Below are 22,847 nucleotides of genomic sequence, written 5' to 3'. Positions count from 1 at the left end.
CCCACGCCCATACACATTGTGCTGCTATTAGCTCTCACTGTGCATGCAGTGCAGTGCACCCTGTGGGATGGGGATTGGAGACTCCAGGACTGGGAGTGGATCTGGATCTGGAGTCCCAAATGTTTCCAATCTAGTGCACTACATTTGACCAGGGCCCAAAGGCCTCCAGGAAAAAGTAGTGCACTACATAGGGAATAGATGCCATTTGGGACACAGACAGAGTGTTGCTGTGATTGATGGCCCTGCTTGCAGCCTGACCTTGCAGCCGCTGGCACAGGGGGAAGAGATGCATTCACGGTCGGGGTAATGAAAAGCTGTGACGCTGGCTGCATGGATGTGGTGGTTATGTTACGACCATCAGTCAGCCTCACACATCACACAGTGGAGAGAAGATGTATATTTTTATTTAACCAGGCAAGTCAGTTAAGAACAAATTCTTATTTACAATGACAGCCTAGGAACAGCGGGTTAACTGCCTTGTTCAGGGGCAGAACGACATCTTTTTACATTTTCAGCTCAGGGATTCAATCTAGCAACCTTTCAATTGCTGGCCCAAAGCTCTAACCACTAGGCTACCTGAGAGGAGAGGAGAGGAGAGGAGAGAAGTGAAGAGGAGAGAAGAGGAGGGGAGGGGAGAGGAGGGGAGGCAAGAGAGGAGAGGAGAAGACACGACAAGAGCAGCGAAGAGAAAGAGTAGAGGAGAAGAGACGAGAAGAGAGCAGAGGCGAGGCGAGGCGAGGCGAGGCGAGGCGAGGCGAGAGGCGAGGCGAGGGGAGGCGAGAGGAGAGGAGAGAAGATGGTGAGTAGAGGAGAGGAGGAGAGGCGAGGAGATGTGAATACGAGAAGTGAAGAGAGGAGGCAGGAGAGGCAAAGAGAGGAGAGGAGAGGAGAGGAGAGGAGAGGAGAGGAGAGGAGAGGAGAGGAGAGGAGAGGAGAGGAGAGGAGAGGAGAGGAGAGGAGAGGAGAGGAGAGGAGAGGAGAGAGGGCACCCTCTGCCTTGATTTCCCTAGACACATTGTCTGTTCTCTGTATACTCACACACACACACGCATGAAGGCATGCACACACACACATGCAGCTACACACATACAAACACTCATTCACTCACACACACACGCGTGGAGTTAGGCTAACACATGCAGGCACACTCAGACGTACGTAGGCAGGCAGGCATGCACGCACACACACACACACACACACACACACACACACACACACACACACAAAACACGTACACACACCCACACACATGGAATGATATACAGACCCCCCCTCCCCCCCACCACCACCACCACCCCGATGAGCTTATCAAATACTGGTTGCATAGGGAGTCTCATGGGACATCCGCTGCCCATCATCTGTGGTCCCAGACTGGTGCTCCAGTCCTCTCTCATTTCATTATGCATACTGCATCTGAAGCCAGCAAGGCAGGCAGGTGAGAGGGAGGTGAAGCAGCATCAAAGCACCAGAGGAAAGCAAAGGCCTCTTCCAATAATGCCTCCCCGCATGATGTATTTGTGATAGAATGGAAACAGCATACTGATGAGGATGGAGATAAAAAATGACAACGAAACTGACGTACAAAATATCTGTCTCTGTCTAAGCTGATGAGTGAGTAAGAATATAGGTCATAATCAAAGCAAGCTTTGATGAGATACAGATTTTCATAGGAATGTAAGATAGTTGTTTTTGTTCATGTTAAAGAAAAGCATTGCTCATCGAATAGCATTTTATTCCACCAAAGTAATCATAACTCAAATCAATTCAATTGAAATGCTTTAACGGCATGACAAATAATTATTGGGTTGACAAAGGGACAATTTATCATGTCTCAAACTGATCATCTTGGAATCTACACAATACTTACACTACTCAAGGTGGAGACTTTGAATCTACACAATACTTACACTACTCAAGGTGGAGACTTTGAATCTACACAATACTTACACTACTCAAGGTGGAGAAGCTCCTCCTCCTCCTCCTCTTCTTCCCCCTCTTCCCCTTCCTCTTCATCATCATCTTCCTCTTCTCCTCCTCCTCTTCCTCATCTTCCTCCTCCTCCTCCTCTTCGTCATCATATTCCTCCTGTCCTCCTCCTCTTCCTCCACAGGTCTACATACAGAAACCTACAGAAACCTTTTTATGACATTGCTGCCCTCGTGCCTGTTCTCTTCATTTATGTATCTGTTTTATTGCGTAGCAGCAGCTGTGATATAAATCAAGGGGAAAAGTGGTCTGGATCATTCGTAGATGTGCCAAGGTTTTTAAGAGCTGCGTTACTAACTAAGGCTCAGGGAAACACCTTGGCTATTAAAGATACATCGTAAGAAGGTTCTAACGATGATCTTAACTATGCGAAGGCTCTGGTAAACGAAGCCCTGATTAAGACAGTATGGAGTTAGCCAAAGACTATCAAGGGGAAACTGCACTGCCAAAAACACAGGAAAGAAAGGCTGATTTTAGAGGCCTGTGCAGTTGCCAACAAATAGTTGCATTCCTCAAGGGGTTCCTTTAGTGATATTGTTATGTTGCAATCTTTCAGTCTTTGACAAGGAGCCACTGTTTCTCCACGGGGGACCTGGGGTAAAACCAGTCACACCCACTGAGCCAAGATGAAGTGGTAGCCTACCTCTCCCCCCTCTCTCTTTTGCTGTCTCTCTCTCTCTCTTGCTCTCTCACTGTCCTATCTCCTTTCTCCTCTCTCCTCTCTCCCTTTCTTCCTCTCATCTTCTTAAATGTATATATTTGTTTCCGCCAGAGCCCATTTGATTCCCTTGTAGACACTGTCATTAGTCTCGGCAGCTGCTGCCCCTAACCCCAGGAGCCTTGTGGGGGAACGGGAATCGGTTTATCTGTATCTGTGCTGCACCCAGGAGAGCATAAGAGAGTAAGGGTCCTTACATGCAGGCAGCATGCCTCTTCCTCACAGATGCAGCCATCATACAGGCCACTTTGGCTCCAACTGATTACCCCTTAGGAAGAGTATCAGTGTCCTGGCTGGCTCTCTTGTTGCCTCCGTTTCATCCCTGCATGGCTGCACACGAACACTGACATGTAAAGATAGAGTTGGTTTTTGGACTCTCTCTCTCTCTCTCTCTCTCTCTCTCTCTCTACCTATATCTCTTTATGCAGGCTTTAATGCTCTAATGTAACCTTTTCAACAGATCTTGAAAATCACTGAACTGTTAATTAATTGACCATTCCCAAAAGTCCTCTTCACAGGAGATCTGACAAGTGAAACGACTTGATCCTTTAACATGTCCAAATGCCCTGCCTCCTTCTGTGTGTGAAACCACCTGACACATGTACTGGAGATTGCTCTGTCATTTCTGCCCTGGTCCTGACTTGACCATGTTGTGACCCTGACACTAACCATCATCCCCAGTAGTGCAGTAATTACAGTGGGCTGAGTCCAGGCAGCTTTTATCCAGTTAGCCCAGCAAAATCAACTCAACAGTTAGTCCATTTATCCATCATGCTCCAGCGATTACTCAGAGTGCATAGCCTATTAGTTGGTCCGGCAGTGTATGGGCTGTTTCATGTGTTGTCTGTCTTTCACAAAGTATATGGATAAAACACATTTGTTGGTTTAGTGAAGTCGTCCAAGTCAATTGATGCCTATCCTTATGGACAGAGCTTTGCATAAATCCTAGGAGTTTGAAATGCTGCGTTGCTTTCAGACGACGCTTTACTTGCGATCAGGATATAAAGTCAGTTTTATTTAAAGGCTTATGACTGCCATTAGTTCAGAAGACATACATAAATATTATTAACTTGTGTTTGTACTGTAGATGTAATGATCTAGACAAGGTTTTATAGTTTGATATCATGTTGGATGGTTTTGAAATAGATCACACCTCCAGGAAAAGTATCATAAACAATGTTTAAAACTTCAACTTTTAAAGAATCTTAAACTCTACATATCATATGGTATGTGTAACAGTAAAGCATGTGTCCTTGAATCACTGAAAACCACAATACATCATACTGTTGTAGACCTGTGATACGACTGAATCCTGGTCCTCTGTACCCATTCAATTGTGTTATATACAAGTTTTTTATTTTGGACTTTCCCATTCAGTCCAATGTTGGAAAACTTTATTTTCTTCACATTTCTCTGTATGTGTGTATCAGCGTGAGATTGGGAGCGGTTCAGACATCTCCTGTCCACATGAAAGTGTGTGGAGGCCCCCTATGGGACCAAAAAGTGCTTTGTTCTGCCTACCTCACTCTGTGACAGGCAGCCTTCCATCTCCTTTCAAAGGAGCTGTGGAGTCCTTAATAACGTCTCCAAACAACCCGTCCTCCCAAGACAGAGCAGGGACCATAGAAGGTCTATCTTGCCAACCACTCGCATACAGTACATTGTAGTCATTTAGTAGACGCTCCACAGCTTCATGACTTGATAGAGATTCAGTATATTTGTGACTGTGACATTTTGATTTGCATTCCAGACAAACTCCCATTTTGAACCCTCTTACTTTCTCCTGTCGCTACAGTAGTCTTTGATTAGTCTTCCTCCTATCTCTACTGTAGTCTATAATTAGTCTTCCTCCTATCTCTACAATAGTCTATGATTAGTCTTCCTCCTGTCTCTACGGTAGTCTGTGATTAGTCTTCCTCCTGTCTCTACTGTAGTCTATAATTAGTCTTCCTCCTATCTCTACAATAGTCTATGATTAGTCTTCCTCCTGTCTCTACGGTAGTCTGTGATTAGTCTTCCTCCTGTCTCTACTGTGGTCTATGATTAGTCTTCCTCCTATCTCTACAATAGTCTATGATTAGTCTTCCTCCTGTCTCCAAGTAGTCTGTGATTAGTCTTCCTCCTGTCTCTAGTCTTTCTATGATTAGTCTTCCTCCTGTCTCTACAGTAGTCTATGATTGGTCGTCCTCCTGTCTCTACTGTAGTCTATAATTAGTCTTCCTCCTATCTCTACAATAGTCTGTGATTAGTCTTCATCCTGTCTCTACAGTAGTCTATGATTAGTCTTCATCCTGTCTCTACAATAGTCTATGATTAGTCTTCCTCCTGTCTCTACAGTCTTTCTATGATTGGTCTTCCTCCTGTCTCCACGTAGTCTATGATTAGTCTTCCTCCTGTCTCTACAGTAGTCTATGATTAGTCTTCCTCCTGTCTCTACAGTCTTTCTATGATTAGTCTTCCTCGTATCTCTATAGTAGTCTATGATTAGTCTTCCTCCTGTCTCTACAGTCTTTCTATGATTGGTCTTCCTCCTGTCTCCACGTAGTCTATGATTAGTCTTCCTCCTGTCTCTACAGTGGTCTATGATTAGTCTTCCTCCTGTCTATACAACAGTCTATGATTAGTATTTCTCCTGTATCTAAAGTAGTCTATGATTAGTCTTCCCCCTGTATCTACAGTAGTCTATGATTAGTCTTCCTGTATCTACAGTAAATCAAATCAAATGTATTTATATAGCCCTTCTTACATCAGCTGTATCACAAAGTGCTGTACAGAAACCCAGCCTAAAACCCCAAACAGCAAGCAATGCAGGTGTAGAAGCACGGTGGCTAGGAAAAACTCCCTAGAAAGGCCAAAACCTAGGAAGAAACCTAGAGAGGAACCAGGCTATGAGGGGTGGCCAGTCCTCTTCTGGCTGTGCCGGGTGGAGATTATAACAGCACATGGCCTAGATGTTCAAATGTTCATAAATGACCAGCATTGTCAAATAATAATAATCACAGTAGTTGTCATGATTAGTATTCCTCCTGTCTCCAAGGAGTCTATGATTAGTCTTCCTCCTGTCTCTACAGTAGTCTATGATTGGTCTTCCTCCTGTCTCTACAGTAGTCTATGATTAGTATTCCTCCTGTCTCCAAGGAGTCTATGATTAGTCTTCCTCCTATCTCTACAATAGTCTGTGATTAGTCTTCCTCCTGTCTCTACAGTCTTTCTATGATTAGTCTTCCTCCTATCTCTATAGTAGCATATGCTTAGTCTTCCTCCTGTCTCTACAGTAGTCTATGATTGGTCTTCCTCCTGTCTCTACAGTAGTCTATGATTAGTCTTCCTCATGTCTCAACAGTCTTTCTATAATTCATCTTCCATCTGTATCTACAGTAGTCTATGATTAGTCTTCCTCCTGTATCTATGGTAGTCTATGATTGGTCTTCCTCCTGCATCTACAGTAGTATTTTATTAGTCTTCCTCCTGTGTCTACAGTAGTCTATGATTCATCTTCCTCCTCTATCTATGGTAGTCTATTATTAGTCTTCCTCCTGTCTCTATAATAGTCTATGATTAGTCTTCCTCCTGTATCTACCGTAGTCTATGATTAGTCGTCCTCCTGTGTCTACAGTCTTTCAATGATTAGTCTTTCTCCTCTCTCTACAGTAGTCTATGATTACATTTACATTTACATTTACATTTTAGTCATTTAGCAGACGCTCTTATCCAGAGCGACTTACAAATTGGTGCATTCACCTATAATATCCAGTGGAACAACCACTTTACAATAGTGCATCTAAATCTTTTAAGGGGGGGGTTAGAAGGATTACTTTATCCTATCCCAGGTATTCCTTGAAGAGGTGGGGTTTCAGGTGTCTCCGGAAGGTGGTGATTGACTCCGCTGTCCTGGCGTCGTGAGGGAGCTTGTTCCACCATTGGGGTGCCAGAGCAGCGAACAGTTTTGACTGGGCTGAGCGGGAACTGTGCTTCCTCAGAGGTAGGGAGGCGAGCAGGCCAGAGGTGGATGAACGGAGTGCCCTTGTTTGGGTGTAGGGCCTGATCAGAGCCTGAAGGTATGGAGGTGCCGTTCCCCTCACAGCTCCGTAGGCAAGCACCATGGTCTTGTAGCGGATGCGAGCTTCGACTGGAAGCCAGTGGAGAGAGCGGAGGAGCGGGGTGACGTGAGAGAACTTGGGAAGGTTGAACACCAGACGGGCTGCGGCGTTCTGGATGAGTTGTAGGGGTTTAATGGCACAGGCAGGGAGCCCAGCCAACAGCGAGTTGCAATAATCCAGACGGGAGATGACAAGTGCCTGGATTAGGACCTGCGCCGCTTCCTGTGTGAGGCAGGGTCGTACTCTGCGAATGTTGTAGAGCATGAACCTACAGGATCGGGTCACCGCCTTGATGTTGGTGGAGAACGACAGGGTGTTGTCCAGGGTCACGCCAAGGCTCTTAGCACTCTGGGAGGAGGACACAAGGGAGTTGTCAACCGTGATGGCGAGATCATGGAACGGGCAGTCCTTCCCCGGGAGGAAGAGCAGCTCCGTCTTGCCGAGGTTCAGCTTGAGGTGGTGATCCGTCATCCACACTGATATGTCTGCCAGACATGCAGAGATGCGATTCGCCACCTGGTTGTCAGAAGGGGGAAAGGAGAAGATTAATTGTGTGTCATCTGCATAGCAATGATATGAGAGACCATGTGAGGATATGACAGAGCCAAGTGACTTGGTGTATAGCGAGAATAGGAGTGGGCTAAGAACAGAGCCCTGGGGGACACCAGTGGTGAGAGCACGTGGTGCGGAGACAGATTCTCGCCACGCCACCTGGTAGGAGCGACCTGTCAGGTAGGACGCAATCCAAGCGTGCGCGGTGCCGGAGATGCCCAGCTCGGAGAGGGTGGAGAGGAGGATCTGATGGTTCACGGTATCAAAGGCAGCAGATAGGTCTAGAAGGATGAGAGCAGAGGAGAGAGAGTTAGCTTTAGCAGTGCGGAGAGCCTCCGTGACACAGAGAAGAGCAGTCTCAGTTGAATGCCCAGTCTTGAAACCTGACTGATTAGGATCAAGAAGGTCATTCTGAGAGAGATAGCAAGAGAGCTGGCCAAGGACGGCGCGTTCAAGAGTTTTGGAGAGAAAGGAAAGAAGGGATACTGGTCTGTAGTTGTTGACATCGGAGGGATCGAGTGTAGGTTTTTTCAGAAGGGGTGCAACTCTCGCTCTCTTGAAGACGGAAGGGACGTAGCCAGCGGTCAAGGATGCGTTGATGAGCGAGGTGAGGTAGGGGAGAAGTCTTCCTCCTGTCTCTATAGTAGTCTATGATTAGACTTCCTCATGTCTCTATGGTAGTCTATGATTAGTCTTCCTCCTATCTCTACTGTAGTCTATGATTAGTCTTCCTCCTGTCTCTTCAGTCTTTCTCTGATTAATCTTTTTTACATTCAGGGCTTGAGTACTGACAGTGTATACTGGCCTTCTGGCAGTATTATTTCCAGCCCAAGAGTTGTGTCTGTATTCCTTCCCTCCATCCATCCTTCCCTCCCTCCATCACTCCTTTCCTAGCAAGGTCAAGACGCGGTCTAACGAGACGGCAGTCTGTCAGTGGCACTCAGGTCACTGAGATAGATCTAAGGCATCATAGCCGAGCATGTGTGACCATTATCTGTGTAATTGCCTTAGTCGGATAGACCGGACACGTCTGCTCTCACTCTCACCCTCCCCTATAACAGACCTCCAATCTCCTACATCTTTTCCTCCACTGTCTAGAAAACAATATGTTCTCATCAAAACAATGTCATTGTTCATGTTTGGTGTCTTACTATTGGGTACAGTAAAATATATTTTTGTTGCTATGCCATTACAGCCAATCAAATAGCTTTGCATTGTTAAACAAAAGAAAGGCTCCTTAGAATTAGACAGAGAAATGAAGGTTCCATGCCTGATGGTGCTGCTTCCCTGGCCATCCTGTGTGTTTTCAATAAGAACCAAACAGCCATCCTGTGTGTTTTCAATAAGAACCAAACAGCCATCCTGTGTGTTTTCAATAAGAACCAAACAGCCATCCTGTGTGTTTTCAATAAGAACCAAACAGCCATCCTGTGTGTTTTCAATAAGAACCAAACAGCCATCCTGTGTGTTTTCAATAAGAACCAAACAGCCATCCTGTGTGTTTTCAATAAGAACCAAACAGCCATCCTGTGTGTTTTCAATAAGAACCAAACAGCCATCCTGTGTGTTTTCAATAAGAACCAAACAGCAATCCTGTGTGTTTTCAATAAGAACCAAACAGCCATCCTGTGTGTTTTCAATAAGAACCAAACAGCAATCCTGTGTGTTTTCAATAAGAACCAAACAGCCATCCTGTGTGTTTTCAATAAGAACCAAACAGCCATCCTGTGTGTTTTCAATAAGAACCAAACAGCAATCCTGTGTGTTTTCAATAAGAACCAAACAGCCATCCTGTGTGTTTTCAATAAGAACCAAACAGCAATCCTGTGTGTTTTCAATAAGAACCAAACAGCCATCCTGTGTGTTTTCAATAAGAAACAAACAGCCATCCTGTGTGTTTTCAATAAGAACCAAACAGCCATCCTGTGTGTTTTCAATAAGAACCAAACAGCCATCCTGTGTGTTTTCAATAAGAACCAAACAGCCATCCTGTGTGTTTTCAATAAGAACCAAACAGCCATCCTGTGTGTTTTCAATAAGAACCAAACAGCCATCCTGTGTGTTTTCAATAAGAACCAAACAGCAATCCTGTGTGTTTTCAATAAGAACCAAACAGCCATCCTGTGTGTTTTCAATAAGAACCAAACAGCCATCCTGTGTGTTTTCAATAAGAATCAAACAGCAATCCTGTGTGTTTTCAATAAGAACCAAACAGACATCCTGTGTGTTTTCAATAAGAACCAAACAGCCATCCTGTGTGTTTTCAATAAGAATCAAACAGCCATCCTGTGTGTTTTCAATAAGAACCAAACAGCCATCCTGTGTGTTTTCAATAAGAACCAAACAGCCATCCTGTGTGTTTTCAATAAGAACCAAACAGCCATCCTGTGTGTTTTCAATAAGAACCAAACAGCCATCCTGTGTGTTTTCAATAAGAACCAAACAGCCATCCTGTGTGTTTTCAATAAGAACCAAACAGCCATCCTGTGTGTTTTCAATAAGAATCAAACAGCAATCCTGTGTGTTTTCAATAAGAACCAAACAGACATCCTGTGTGTTTTCAATAAGAACCAAACAGCCATCCTGTGTGTTTTCAATAAGAATCAAACAGCAATCCTGTGTGTTTTCAATAAGAACCAAACAGCCATCCTGTGTGTTTTCAATAAGAACCAAACAGCCATCCTGTGTGTTTTCAATAAGAATCAAACAGCCATCCTGTGTGTTTTCAATAAGAACCAAACAGCCATCCTGTGTGTTTTCAATAAGAACCAAACAGCCATCCTGTGTGTTTTCAATAAGAACCAAACAGCCATCCTGTGTGTTTTCAATAAGAACCAAACAGCCATCCTGTGTGTTTTCAATAAGAACCAAACAGCCATCCTGTGTGTTTTCAATAAGAACCAAACAGCCATCCTGTGTGTTTTCAATAAGAATCAAACAGTCAATCCTGTGTGTTTTCAATAAGAACCAAACAGCCATCCTGTGTGTTTTCAATAAGAACCAAACAGCCATCCTGTGTGTTTTCAATAAGAACCAAACAGCCATCCTGTGTGTTTTCAATAAGAACCAAACAGCCATCCTGTGTGTTTTCAATAAGAACCAAACAGCAATCCTGTGTGTTTTCAATAAGAACCAAACAGCCATCCTGTGTGTTTTCAATAAGAATCAAACAGCCATCCTGTGTTTTCAATAAGAACCAAACAGACATCCTGTGTGTTTTCAATAAGAATCAAACAGACATCCTGTGTGTTTTCACTTAGAACCAAACAGCCATCCTGTGTGTTTTCAATAAGAACCAAACAGCCATCCTGTGTGTTTTCAATAAGAATCAAACAGCAATCCTGTGTGTTTTCAATAAGAACCAAACAGACATCCTGTGTGTTTTCAATAAGAACCAAACAGCCATCCTGTGTGTTTTCAATAAGAATCAAACAGCAATCCTGTGTGTTTTCAATAAGAACCAAACAGCCATCCTGTGTGTTTTCAATAAGAACCAAACAGCCATCCTGTGTGTTTTCAATAAGAATCAAACAGCCATCCTGTGTGTTTTCAATAAGAACCAAACAGCCATCCTGTGTGTTTTCAATAAGAACCAAACAGCCATCCTGTGTGTTTTCAATAAGAACCAAACAGCCATCCTGTGTGTTTTCAATAAGAACCAAACAGCCATCCTGTGTGTTTTCAATAAGAACCAAACAGCCATCCTGTGTGTTTTCAATAAGAACCAAACAGCCATCCTGTGTGTTTTCAATAAGAATCAAACATCAATCCTGTGTGTTTTCAATAAGAATCAAACAGCCATCCTGTGTGTTTTCAATAAGAACCAAACAGCCATCCTGTGTGTTTTCAATAAGAACCAAACAGCCATCCTGTGTGTTTTCAATAAGAACCAAACAGCCATCCTGTGTGTTTTCAATAAGAATCAAACAGCAATCCTGTGTGTTTTCAATAAGAACCAAACAGCCATCCTGTGTGTTTTCAATAAGAATCAAACAGCCATCCTGTGTTTTCAATAAGAACCAAACAGACATCCTGTGTGTTTTCAATAAGAATCAAACAGACATCCTGTGTGTTTTCACTTAGAACCAAACAGCCATCCTGTGTGTTTTCAATAAGAATCAAACAGCCATCCTGTGTGTTTTCACTTAGAACCAAACAGCCATCCTGTGTGTTTTCAATAAGAACCAAACAGCCATCCTGTGTGTTTTCAATAAGAATCAAACAGCCATCCTGTGTGTTTTCACTTAGAACCAAACAGCCATCCTGGATGTTTTCACTAAACCAAACAGCCATCCTGGGTGTTTTCACAAGTTTTCCTTGCAAAAAGTTTTCTGTTGCAAAATGTTTTGCTTTGATTTGCTAGGGTTTGCGCTAATGAATACACCCTTGGCTACAGAAGTGAAGGGTGGAGACGAAAGTTTGTTTCTGATCACATTCAAAGGGGAGTGGAAGAGCTGTGACGGAGGTAGGTAGGTGGCAGTCATGGAGGGCTGCAAACACCGAGCCACACATAAGGCACGCATGCCCACACACACACACACATACACGCACACACACACAAACACCGCCCCAGCTCAGCCCAGGCAGCCCAGGACATCCATACCAGAGCAACCATTTGTGGTGATCTTTAGGTCTCACTGATGACATTATGGACCAGGGTCAGAACTTCATCAAAGTTTCTGAAAGCTAGCTTGGCATTAAGGCTTTAGCCCTGGTTGAAGGGACGATAAGAGAAGAATAATATGTATGTATTTTTCCACCGTTTCATCTTTTATCAAGGTTCATTTACAAAGCCAGCCCCAGACCGTACCTGAGGTTGTGGGATCTGACAGGGCCTGTGATCAGAGTGTGTAAGGCGATGGTTTTAGCTGTAATTATAGGAGTTGAGTGATCAGAGTGTGTAAGGCGATGGTTTTAGCTGTAATGATAGGAGTTGAGTGATCAGAGTATGTAAGGCGATGCTTTTAGCTGTAGTGATAGGAGTTGAGTGATCAGAGTGTGTAAGGCGATGGTTTTAGCTGTAGTGATAGGAGTTGAGTGATCAGAGTGTGTAAGGCGATGGTTTTAGCTGTAATTATAGGAGTTGAGTGATCAGAGTGTGTAAGGCGGTGGTTTTAGCTGTAATGACAGGAGTTGAGTGATCAGAGTGTGTAAGGCGATGGTTTTAGCTGTAATGATAGGAGTTGAGTGATCAGAGTATGTAAGGCAATGCTTTTAGCTGTAGTGATAGGAGTTGAGTGATCAGTGTGTAAGGTGATGGTTTTAGCTGTAATGATAGGAGTTGAGGGATCAGTGTGTAAGGCGGTGGTTTTAGCTGTAATGATAGGAGTTGAGTGATCAGAGTATGTAAGGTGATGGTTTTAGCTGTAATTATAGGAGTTGAGTGATCAGAGTGTGTAAGGTGATGCTTTTAGCTGTAGTGATAGGAGTTGAGGGATCAGTGTGTAAGGTGATGCTTTTAGCTGTAGTGATAGGAGTTGAGGGATCAGTGTGTGTAACACACACACACACACACACACACAGACACATACAGGCACAGCAACTAAACAATGTGTCCTGCGTATGTACCATTCCATCATGCTTAGACATCCGAGAGATACCCTTTAGTTTGATATCAGCCATTGTATCTGACTCTTTCCGTCAGTGCCAGTCCTATCTGAAACTAGATTGTAGTATAATACTGTAGTAAGATTGATCTAAATTAGGTCATTTCTAGTGCTGAGCGATTAACCAACATTTCGTTTTTTTCTTGGTTATTAAAAAACTAATTGACCGAGGTCGGTTCAATTATTTTGAATTTCATTTATTTCATTTTTTTTGTGAGTCCAGCGAGCCGTTTCTCTGGAGAGAAATCAAATAATTCACGGGAGAAATCAACTCAATAACTATTTGTGATGCGGGACTGAAGGGAGTTTTCATTAAGGAAATATTCAACGTAGTTCAGTGCAGAAACGTGGTAATTAACTGCAATGACCATAATCCATTGCTCCTTTTTTTCCCGGCTCAGACAGAGATTGATACACTTTTTACGCCTGCTACGATAGGTTAGATACACACAGACCTCATAAGAGGGGAATGTACACAACACAATGACTAGAGAGAGTGATAGACACAGTTCTTGGAAGTATGCCTGATCTACTTTGAAGAACTAGTAAAATGACTTTGTCAGACAGCTCTGCACCATGCTTAGCCAGGCTAGCTAAATAGGATGACTAAAGACAGTACAGTATGGGGAGTACAGAGATAACGTTGTCTGGCTGGCTGGATGCTACTGCCTGAGCACTGTTGACATCAAATTAGGTAGACATCAAATAAAAATAAAGAAAGTAAAATTAATAAAACTTTCCCATTTTTCTATTGATGTCTATGAGAAGCAGGTACAGGGAATTAACATTTAATAAACAACGGCCATGAAAGAGAACAGGAACAGCATCTAGACAGGGGAAAAATAATGACATCAATGCTGACACAGGGAACAGATATAGAGGGGGTAATCAACAAAGTAATGGGGTCCAGGTGAGTCCAGTATTGCGCAGATGCGCGTAATGATGGTGAGTGGTGTGCGTAATGAAGGGCAGCCTGTCGCCCTCGAGCGCCAGACAGGGAGAGCGGGAGCAGGCAAGACTATGTCAACCTGACAGAAAATGTTATATTTTCAATGTTTTGGCAATTGAATGTTCACTATTTTGGGCTTTGGAATATCCATAAAAAGCAATTTTAATGTCATTATTTCATTTTGAAATCGAAAACCATTATTATTTTTTTTAAATTGAACCGAGAACAAACTGACCTAGAAAAAAATCATTAATCGCTCAGCACTAGTTATTTCAAAAAACATTACAACCCTACCAGAGGACAGCAGAGGATGATACATTGTCAACTATAGTAGACTGCATCTCAAATGGAACCCTATTCCCTATGTGATACATTGCTTTTGACCAGGGCCCATAGGGCTCTGGTTAAAAGTAGTGCATTATATAGGGTATAGTGTGGATAGGATCTGCTTTTTTCAGGGCATATTTACTATTACCTCCTGATATGAGTCATCACCAAAATACCAAATTCACAACAGACTTGTTTTTTGGGGGGAAAACTCAAAGTGCCTCCTTCTTCTTCTTCTTCTTCTTCTTCTTCTTCTTTCCAATCTCCCAGTTTGCAGTGTCAAGTTTGCAGGGAGGTAGGAATTATGTGGTTCCCCTCGGACTGGGGAGACAGGGAGGTAGCAGAGATGGGGGTCCCCTCTGACTGGGGAGACAGGGTTAGAGAGAGATGGGGTTCACCCTGACTGGGGAGACAGGGTTAGAGAGATATGGGGTTCACCCTGACTGGGGAGACGGGGTTAGAGAGAGATGGGGTTCACCCTGACTGGGGAGACAGGGTTAGAGAGAGATGGGGGTACCCTCTGACTGGGGAGACGGGGTTAGAGAGAGATGGGGGCACCCTCTGACTGGGGAGACGGGGTTAGAGAGAGATGGGGTTCACCCTGACTGGGGAGACGGGGTTAGAGAGAGATGGGGGTACCCTCTGACTGGGGAGACGGGGTTAGAGAGAGGTGGGGGTACCCTCTGACTGGGGAGACGGGGTTAGAGAGAGATGGGGGTACCCTCTGACTAGGGAGACAGGGTTAGAGAGAGATGGGGTCCCCTCTGACTGGGGAGACAGGGTTAGAGAGAGATGGTGTACCCTCTGACTGGGGAGACAGGGTTAGAGAGAGATGGGGGTACCCTCTGACTGGGGAGACAGGGTTAGAGAGAGATGGGGTTCACCCTGACTGGGGAGACAGGGTTAGAGAGAGATGGGGGTACCCTCTGACTGGGGAGACAGGGTTAGAGAGAGATGGGGGTACCCTCTGACTGGGGAGACAGCGTTAGAGAGAGATGGGGTACCCTCTGACTGGGGAGACAGGGTTAGAGAGAGATGGGGTTCACCCTGACTGGGGAGACAGGGTTAGATAGAGATGGAGGTACCCTCTGACTTGGGAGACAGCGTTAGGGAGAGAGCCCAAGGATTGTGTGAAGAACCTTCGTCAACTTGTGTGTGTGTGTGTGTGTGTGTGTGTGTGTGTGTGTGTGTGTGTGTGTGTGTGTGTGTGTGTGTGTGTGTGTGTGTGTGTGTGTGTGTGTGTGTGTGTGTGTGTGTGTGTGTGTGTGTGTGTGTGTGTGTGTGTGTGTGTGTGTGTGTGTGCAACAGAATGCAAATGCAAATGTTAACACCATAGCCCAGACTGGGTTGGAAAGAAAATAGTCTAGTGGACTCATAGTAAAGGTTTGTGTTGCCTTGCCTCTGGTGTCCTCCTCTCTTGGCTTCTCATGCTTCCCAGGATGCACTGGGCATTCCATTTCAGACCACAGCGGTGACAGTCATTGTGTTCCACATAAATCACTGGAGTTAAACCTCAGTCATGTACTATTATTACACTCCTGTTTCCAGATGTCCTTTATCTCAAATGTATGCTATATTTTACAGCTTTTCTGCATTATTCAAAGTGAAGCCTTATTGAATTGTAAGGGTGACAGGCCAATATCTTTACAACCATACCTAACGGATTGTGACGTATTCCTGGTCATATTGTATGTCCTGTACCGCACTCAGAAAGATCATGTTCTCTTGTATGTCTTCTTTAGATCCTGGGATTCTACAGAATACTATGCCTCATTGTTTCTGGAGGGTTCATATCTCAATCTGAGCATATTTTACATACATACACTAGACTGCTTCTAGCATCCCGAATGGCACCCTAGTCCCTATTGTGTACTTTGGGATGCATCCAATTACTTATTCCAGATTTTAGTTTAATCTATAGTTGGACATTGTTTCCATTAGTTTTCTTCTCTCACTCTGTGGTTGGGTGGTTGCCAAGACTGCAGCGGAGCAGTCAGAACCGCAAAGCAGCTAAAACCTCTCTGGAACACGTTAAGGGTTTTACGAAAACGCACTCCAAAGTACATCCAAGTTTACAAATGCAATCAATAGACCTTGTATTAGCCAGCAGTCTGGACCGGACGGAATATTGAGGAAAATAGCCTCTATGTCACCGCAGGCGGAGGGAGAGTCCTGGCCAAGTCCTGGGTCTACTGGCCGCCTATCGGCCTGTCAGATAGTAGAACTGTGGCAGTAAAATGGAGATGGATTACCAGGAGGTTGGAGCTAGCACTCTTCAGATAAGCATACTCCAGAGAAGGGAAGGTAATTTGGCTGCTAAAGTTCCAACTCGCTTCGAAACACAATCAACCCCAAGGTTGAATCTCTGGCACTCCAGCTACTGTAGCCATGCCCCCACTGGGCAGACGCCAGTTCAACATCTAGTTTTGATTTACATTTGGTTGAGTTGTCATCTAGCCTGAATTTATCGTGAAATCAACAAAAACTGTCACCATGTCATTGGATTTAGCTTAATAAACATTGGGTCAAGAAAATATGGAATTTCCTTACGCTGATGTCTTTTTTGCAAATCCAATCAGTTTTCTCACGTTTATTCAACGTTATTACATTGGATTTTGGGGTTGAAATGACATGGAAACAATGTTGATTTAATCTGTTTTTGCCCAGTGGGACAAGGCAGGCAGGCCAGGCAGGCCAGTCAAGAAAGCGGGAGAAAGTTGTCTGATTTGCCTTTTTAGAACACCATGGGCACCATGAAGGTCTTTGTTTTACAATGATTATTACTGCTTGACCGTTGCTTTAATCCAAGGTCCCTTTTGATTCCTTCCGCCGTTGCCGAAATGTCAACGAGCAATGCATGAAATGCTGAAATAGGCTTGAATGTACTTTATGGTTTTGTCTTAGTACATTTCATGGACAATTCTGACAATAATATGGTCATTTAAAGGCAAACATTTCTGGTAGTTTACAATTTTCAAAGTGCTGAGTAGTTCAGGCCCAGACTTCTCCTTCTCTGGGTTGAGCTCTAAAACTGTCCGGTTCTTAATGTAAAGAAAACTTTGCTTTTCGCTGGAGGCAGTATTCACATGAATAGTTCTGCCATAGATGATACATCTCTACATCGTGTTTTCTACCTTGGCTGAAAGCTCACTGAATCTCGGTGTCCTCATTAATTTTACATTTGGAGATAGGTCTAGGAGATGAAACTACAGTGGACTTTTCCCGTAAATTCTCAATTTTAGCAAGCTTCAGCGGTTTGGCAAGTTGCTTCACATACATTTTGCTTTTCAGTGACTCCCAGGCAGCCCACGGGTATAGTGATAGAGAAGGTTAGGGCGTTACTATTTTCTCTTTTTAAAATGTGATTTTGAACCTAAAACGTAACCTTAGCCCCAACCTTAATCCCAACCTTAACCCTCACCATTACCACACTGCTAACCTTATGCCTAACCCTAACCTTAAATTCAGAACAAAAAGCAAATTGTTTGTTTTCATGAATTTTTACAATATAGCCAATTTTGACTTTGTAGTTGGGGTAACTAGTGGACATGTCTCCTTACTTCCTCATGCTAGAACGGACAGTCCCCCAACACTCATCAAATATGTAAATATACACTACCGGTCAAACGTTTTAGAACACCTGCTCATTCAAGGGTTTTTCTTTATTTTACTATTTTCTACATTGTAGAATAACAGTGAAGACATCAAAACTATGAAATAACACATATGGAATCATGTAGTAACCAAAAAAGTGTTTAACAAATCAAAATATATTGAATATTTGACATTCTTCAAATAGCCACCCTTTGCCTTGATGACAGCTTTGCACACTCTTGGTATTCTCTCAACCAGATTCATGAGGTAGTCACCTGGAATGCATTTCAATTAACAGGTGTGCCTTCTTAACCTCTATGGGCTAGGTGGGACGCTAGCGTGCCACCCGTGGTGCACTCCATCAACAGCAGGTGCATTTCAAGAGCGGCAAATTTGAATCCAAATAAATGTCAAAATTCAAATTTTTCAAACATACAACTATTTTACACCCTTTGAAAGATAAACATCTCCTTAATCTAACCACGTTTTACGATTTCAAAAAGGTTTTACGGCGAAAGCATAAATTTAGAGTATGTTAGGACAGTACATTTACAAGAGTTGTGTGTAATGTTTTGTCAAGTCAAAGACAGGGTCACCAAAACCATAAAACCAGCTAAAATGATGCACTAACCTTTTACAATCTCCATCAGATGACACTCCTAGGACATTATGTTAGACAATGCATGCATTTTTAGTTCTATCAAGTTCATATTTATATCCAAAAACAGCGTTTTACTATGGCATTGATGTTGAGGAAATCGTTTCCCTCCAATAACCGGCAGTCAAGTCAACACCACAAATTAAATAATTAAAATTACAAAACATTGGTAAAATATTATATTGTCATTTAAAGAATTATAGATTTACATCTCTTGAACGCAATCAACTTGCCAGATTTAAAAATAACCTTACTGGAAATCACACTTTGCAATAATCTGAGCACTGCGCCCAGAAAAATACGCGTTGCGATACAGACTAGACGTCATGTTGGGGAGATCTAAAATCGAAAATACTATGTAAATAATCCATTACCTTTGATTCTCTTCATCAGATGTCACTTCCAGGTATCACAGGTCCATAACGAATGTAGTTTTGTTCAAAAAAGCTCATCATTTATGTCCAAAAATCTCCGTCTTGTTAGCACATGATCTAAGCCAGCCGGACTTCTCGTCATGAACGAGGGGAAAAAATATATTTACGTTCGTTCAAACATGTCAAACGTTGTATAGCATAAATCATTAGGGCCTTTTTTAACCAGAACATGAATAATATTCAAGGTGGACGAATGCATTCTATTTTATAACGTATTGGAACGAGGGTACCCAACATGAACTCGCGCGCCAGGTGTCTAATGGGCCATCATCGTTCCATGGCTCTTGTTCGGTCAGATCTCCCTCCAGAAGACTCAAAACACTTTGTAAAGGCTGGTGACATCTAGTGGAAGCAATAGGAAGTGCCAAAATATTCCTCAGCCCCTGTGTTTTTCAATGGCATAGGTTTAAAGGTAATACAACACATCAGGTATCCACTTCCTGTCAGAAAATGTCTCAGGGTTTTGCCTGCCAAATGAGTTCTGTTATACTCACAGACACCATTCAAACAGTTTTAGAAACTTTAGAGTGTTTTCTATCCATATATAATAAGTATATGCATATTCTAGTTACTGGGTAGGATTAGTAACCAGATTAAATCGGGTAAATCTTTTTATCCAGCCGTGCAAATACTGCCCCCTAGCCCTAACAGGTTAATCCGGAAAATCTCAAGAACTTTGAAAGTTTTTCAAGTGCAGTTGCAAAAACCACCAAGCACTATGATGAAACTGGCTCTCATGAGGACCGCCACAGAAATGGAAGACCCAGAGTTACTTGTGCTGCAGAGGATAAGTTCATGAGAGTTACCAGCCTCAGAAATTGCAGCCTAAATAAATGCTTCACAGAGTTCAAGTAACACACACATCTCAACATCAACTGTTCAGAGGAGACTGTGTGAATCAGGCCTTCATGGTCAATTTGCTGCAAAGAAACCACTACTAAAGGACACCATTAAGAAGAAGAGACTTGCTTGGACCAAGAAACACGAGCAATGGACATTAGACCGGTGGAAATCTGTCTAGATTTTTGGTTCCAATCGCTGTGTCTTTGTGAGACGCGGTGTGGGTGAACGGATGATCCCTGCATGTGTATTTCCCACAGTGAAGCATGGAGGAGGAGGTGTTATGGTGTGGGGATGCTTTGCTGGTGACACTGTCTGTGATTTTTTTACAATTCAAAGCACACTTAACCAGCATGGTTACCACAGCATTCTGAAGCGATACGCCATCCTATCTGGTTTGGGCTTAGTGGGACTATCATTTTTTTTTTCAACAGGACAATGACCCAACACACCTCCAGGCTGTGTAAGGGCTATTTTACCAAGAAGGAGAGTGATGGAGTGCTGCATCAGATGACCTGGCCTCCACAATCCTCTGACCTCAACCGAATTGAGATGGTTTGGGATGAGTCAGACCGCAGAGTAAAGGAAAAGCACCCAACAAGTGCTCAGCATGTGGGAACTCTTTCAAGACTGTTGGAAAAGCTTTTCCAGGTGAAGCTTGTTGAGAGAATGCCAAGAGTGTGCAAAGCTGTCATCAAGGCAAGGGGTGGCTATTTGAAGAATCTCAAATATAAAATATATTTTGAGTTGTTTAATACTTTTTGGGTTACTACATGATTCCATAAGTGTTATTTCATAGTTTTGATGTCTTTACTATTATTCTATAATGTAGAAAATAGTAAAAATAAAGAAAAACACTTAAATGAGTAGGTGTTCTAAAACGTTTGACCGGTAGTGTACATATTAAGCACATTTTCAGGGACATACAGTATTTTATATAATAAAAACAAAGACAACTGTATTTCTTCTAATTTAAATAGCTCTGAGGCACATCTCTCTGTCACACACACACACACAGTGAGTAGTTAGAGGTGAGGCAGGGCCGTTGTTGAAGTTCTCAGGCACGTCTGTTTGTCACGCTAGTTTATCTACCCAGATTACAGTGGAAATGTGTGACCTTTACTGAATCACACCTGAAGTTTTTCTTTAAGTGTTAGGTTTTTCTATGGTGGATTAAAGGAACTAACTGCATCACTAACTTGTTCACAGAGCTAGAGGAGGACTGTACGCTTGTTCACGGTCCAAGATTTCAGGCTCCTTTGTTCTCTCTTAATTTCAATTTTCAATTTAAGGGCTTTATTGGCATGGGAATCATATGTTTACATTGCCAAAGTAAGTGAAATAGATAATAAACAAAAGTGAAAAATAAACAATAAAATGAACAGTAAACATTACACTCACAAAAGTTCCAAAGGAATAGAGACATTTCAAATGTCATTATGTCTATATATATTGTTGTAACGATGTGCAAATAGTTAAAGTACAAGAGGGAAAATAAATAAACATAAATATGGGTTGTATTTACAATGGTGTTTGCCCTTCACTTGTTGCACTTTTGTTGTGGCAACAGGTCACAAATCTCTCACTCTCAATTCAATTCAGTTTAAGGGCTTTATTGGCATAGGAAACATATGTTAACATTGCCAAAGCAAGTGAACTAGATAATAAACAAAAGTGAAATATACTCCCTCTCTCTCTCTAGCTCTCTCTCTCTCTCTTGCTTTCTCTTTCTGTCTCTCTCGCGCTCTCTCTCGCTCTCTCTCTCTATCTCTCTCTCTTGCTCTCTCTCTTGCTCTCTCTTGCTCTCTCTCTCTAGCTCTCTCTAGCTCTCTCTAGCTCTCTCTCTTGCTCTCTCTCTCTCTCTCTTTTCTCTCTCTCTCTTGCGCTCTTGCTCTCTCTAGCTCTCTCTCTTGATCTCTCTCTCGCTCTCTCTCTAGCTCTCTTTCAAAATTCAATTAAATTCAAAGGGATTTATTATTGGCATGCATAAAATATGTTCACATTACCAAAGAAAGTGAAATGTCACCCAATAAATATGGGAGTTTATCAAAATTGGATTTGTTTTCAAATTCTTTGTAGATCTGTGTAATCTGAGGGAAATATGTGTCTCTAATATGGTCATACATTTGGCAGGAGGTTAGGAAGTGCAGCTCAGTTTCCACCTCATTCTGTGGGCAGTGTGCACACAGCCTGACTTCTCTTGAGAGCCAGGTCTGCCTATGGCGTCCTCTCTCAATAGCAAGGCTCTGCTCACTATGTCTGTACATAGTCAAAGCTTTCCTTAAGTTTGGGTCAGTCACAGTGGTCAGGTATTCTGCCACTGTGTACTCTCTGTTTAGGGCCAAATAGCATTCCAGTTTGCTCAGTTTTTTTGTTAATTCTTTCCAAGTAATTATCTTTTTGTTTTCTCATGATTTGGTTGGGTCTAATTGTGTTGTTGTCCTGGGGCTCTGTGGGATCTGTTTGTGTTTGTGAACAGAGCCCTAGGAACAGCTTGCTTAGGGGACTCTTCTACTGGTTCATCTCTCTGTAGATGATGGCTTTGTTATGGAAGGTTTGGGAATCGCTTCCTTTTAGGTCGTTGTAGAATTTAACAGATCTTTTTGGGATTTTGATAATTAGCGGGTAACTCTGCTCTACATGCATTATTTGGTGTTCTACGTTGTACATGAAGGATGTTTTTGCAGAATTCTGAATGTAGAGTCTCAATTTTGTGTTTGTCCCATTTTGTGAATTCTTGGTTGGTGAGCGGACCCCAGACCTCACAACCAGAGCAATGCGTTCTATAACTGATTCAAGTATTTTTAGCCAGATCCTAATTGGTATGTCAAATGTTATGTTATTTTTGATGGCATAGAATGCCCTTCTTGGGTCTCTCAGATCAATCAGAGCTTTATGGAAGTTACCTGCGGAGCAGATGTGTAGGCCGAGGTATGTATAGTTTTCTGTGTGCTCTAGGGCAACGGTATCTAATTTGTATTTGTGGTCCTGGCAACTGGACCTTTTTTGGAATCCCATTATTTTTGTCTTACTGAGATTTACTGTCAGGGCCAAAGTCTTGCAGAATCTTTCCAGAATATCTA

At 42.8% G+C, this 22,847-nt stretch overlaps 1 protein-coding gene across 1 annotated transcript in view; it reads left to right on the top strand.

The window, feature by feature from the left end:
- Positions 1–11,730: 11,730 nt before the first annotated feature.
- csmd1a (CUB and Sushi multiple domains 1a) overlaps positions 11,731–22,847 on the top strand; it is a 161,558-nt gene continuing 150,441 nt past the window's right edge. The window contains exon 1 of the mRNA XM_082970274.1: positions 11,731–11,821. Coding sequence (XP_082826400.1) covers positions 11,731–11,821 — 91 coding nt within the window. The remainder of the gene's footprint in view (positions 11,822–22,847) is intronic.

Source organism: Salmo salar, chromosome 27 (genome assembly GCF_965601325.2).
Source record: "Salmo salar chromosome 27, fSalSal1, whole genome shotgun sequence".
NCBI classification, from domain to species: domain Eukaryota; kingdom Metazoa; phylum Chordata; class Actinopteri; order Salmoniformes; family Salmonidae; genus Salmo; species Salmo salar.
Note: the sequence above shows the minus strand (reverse complement) of the source record. Positions and strands in the feature narration are given on the sequence as shown.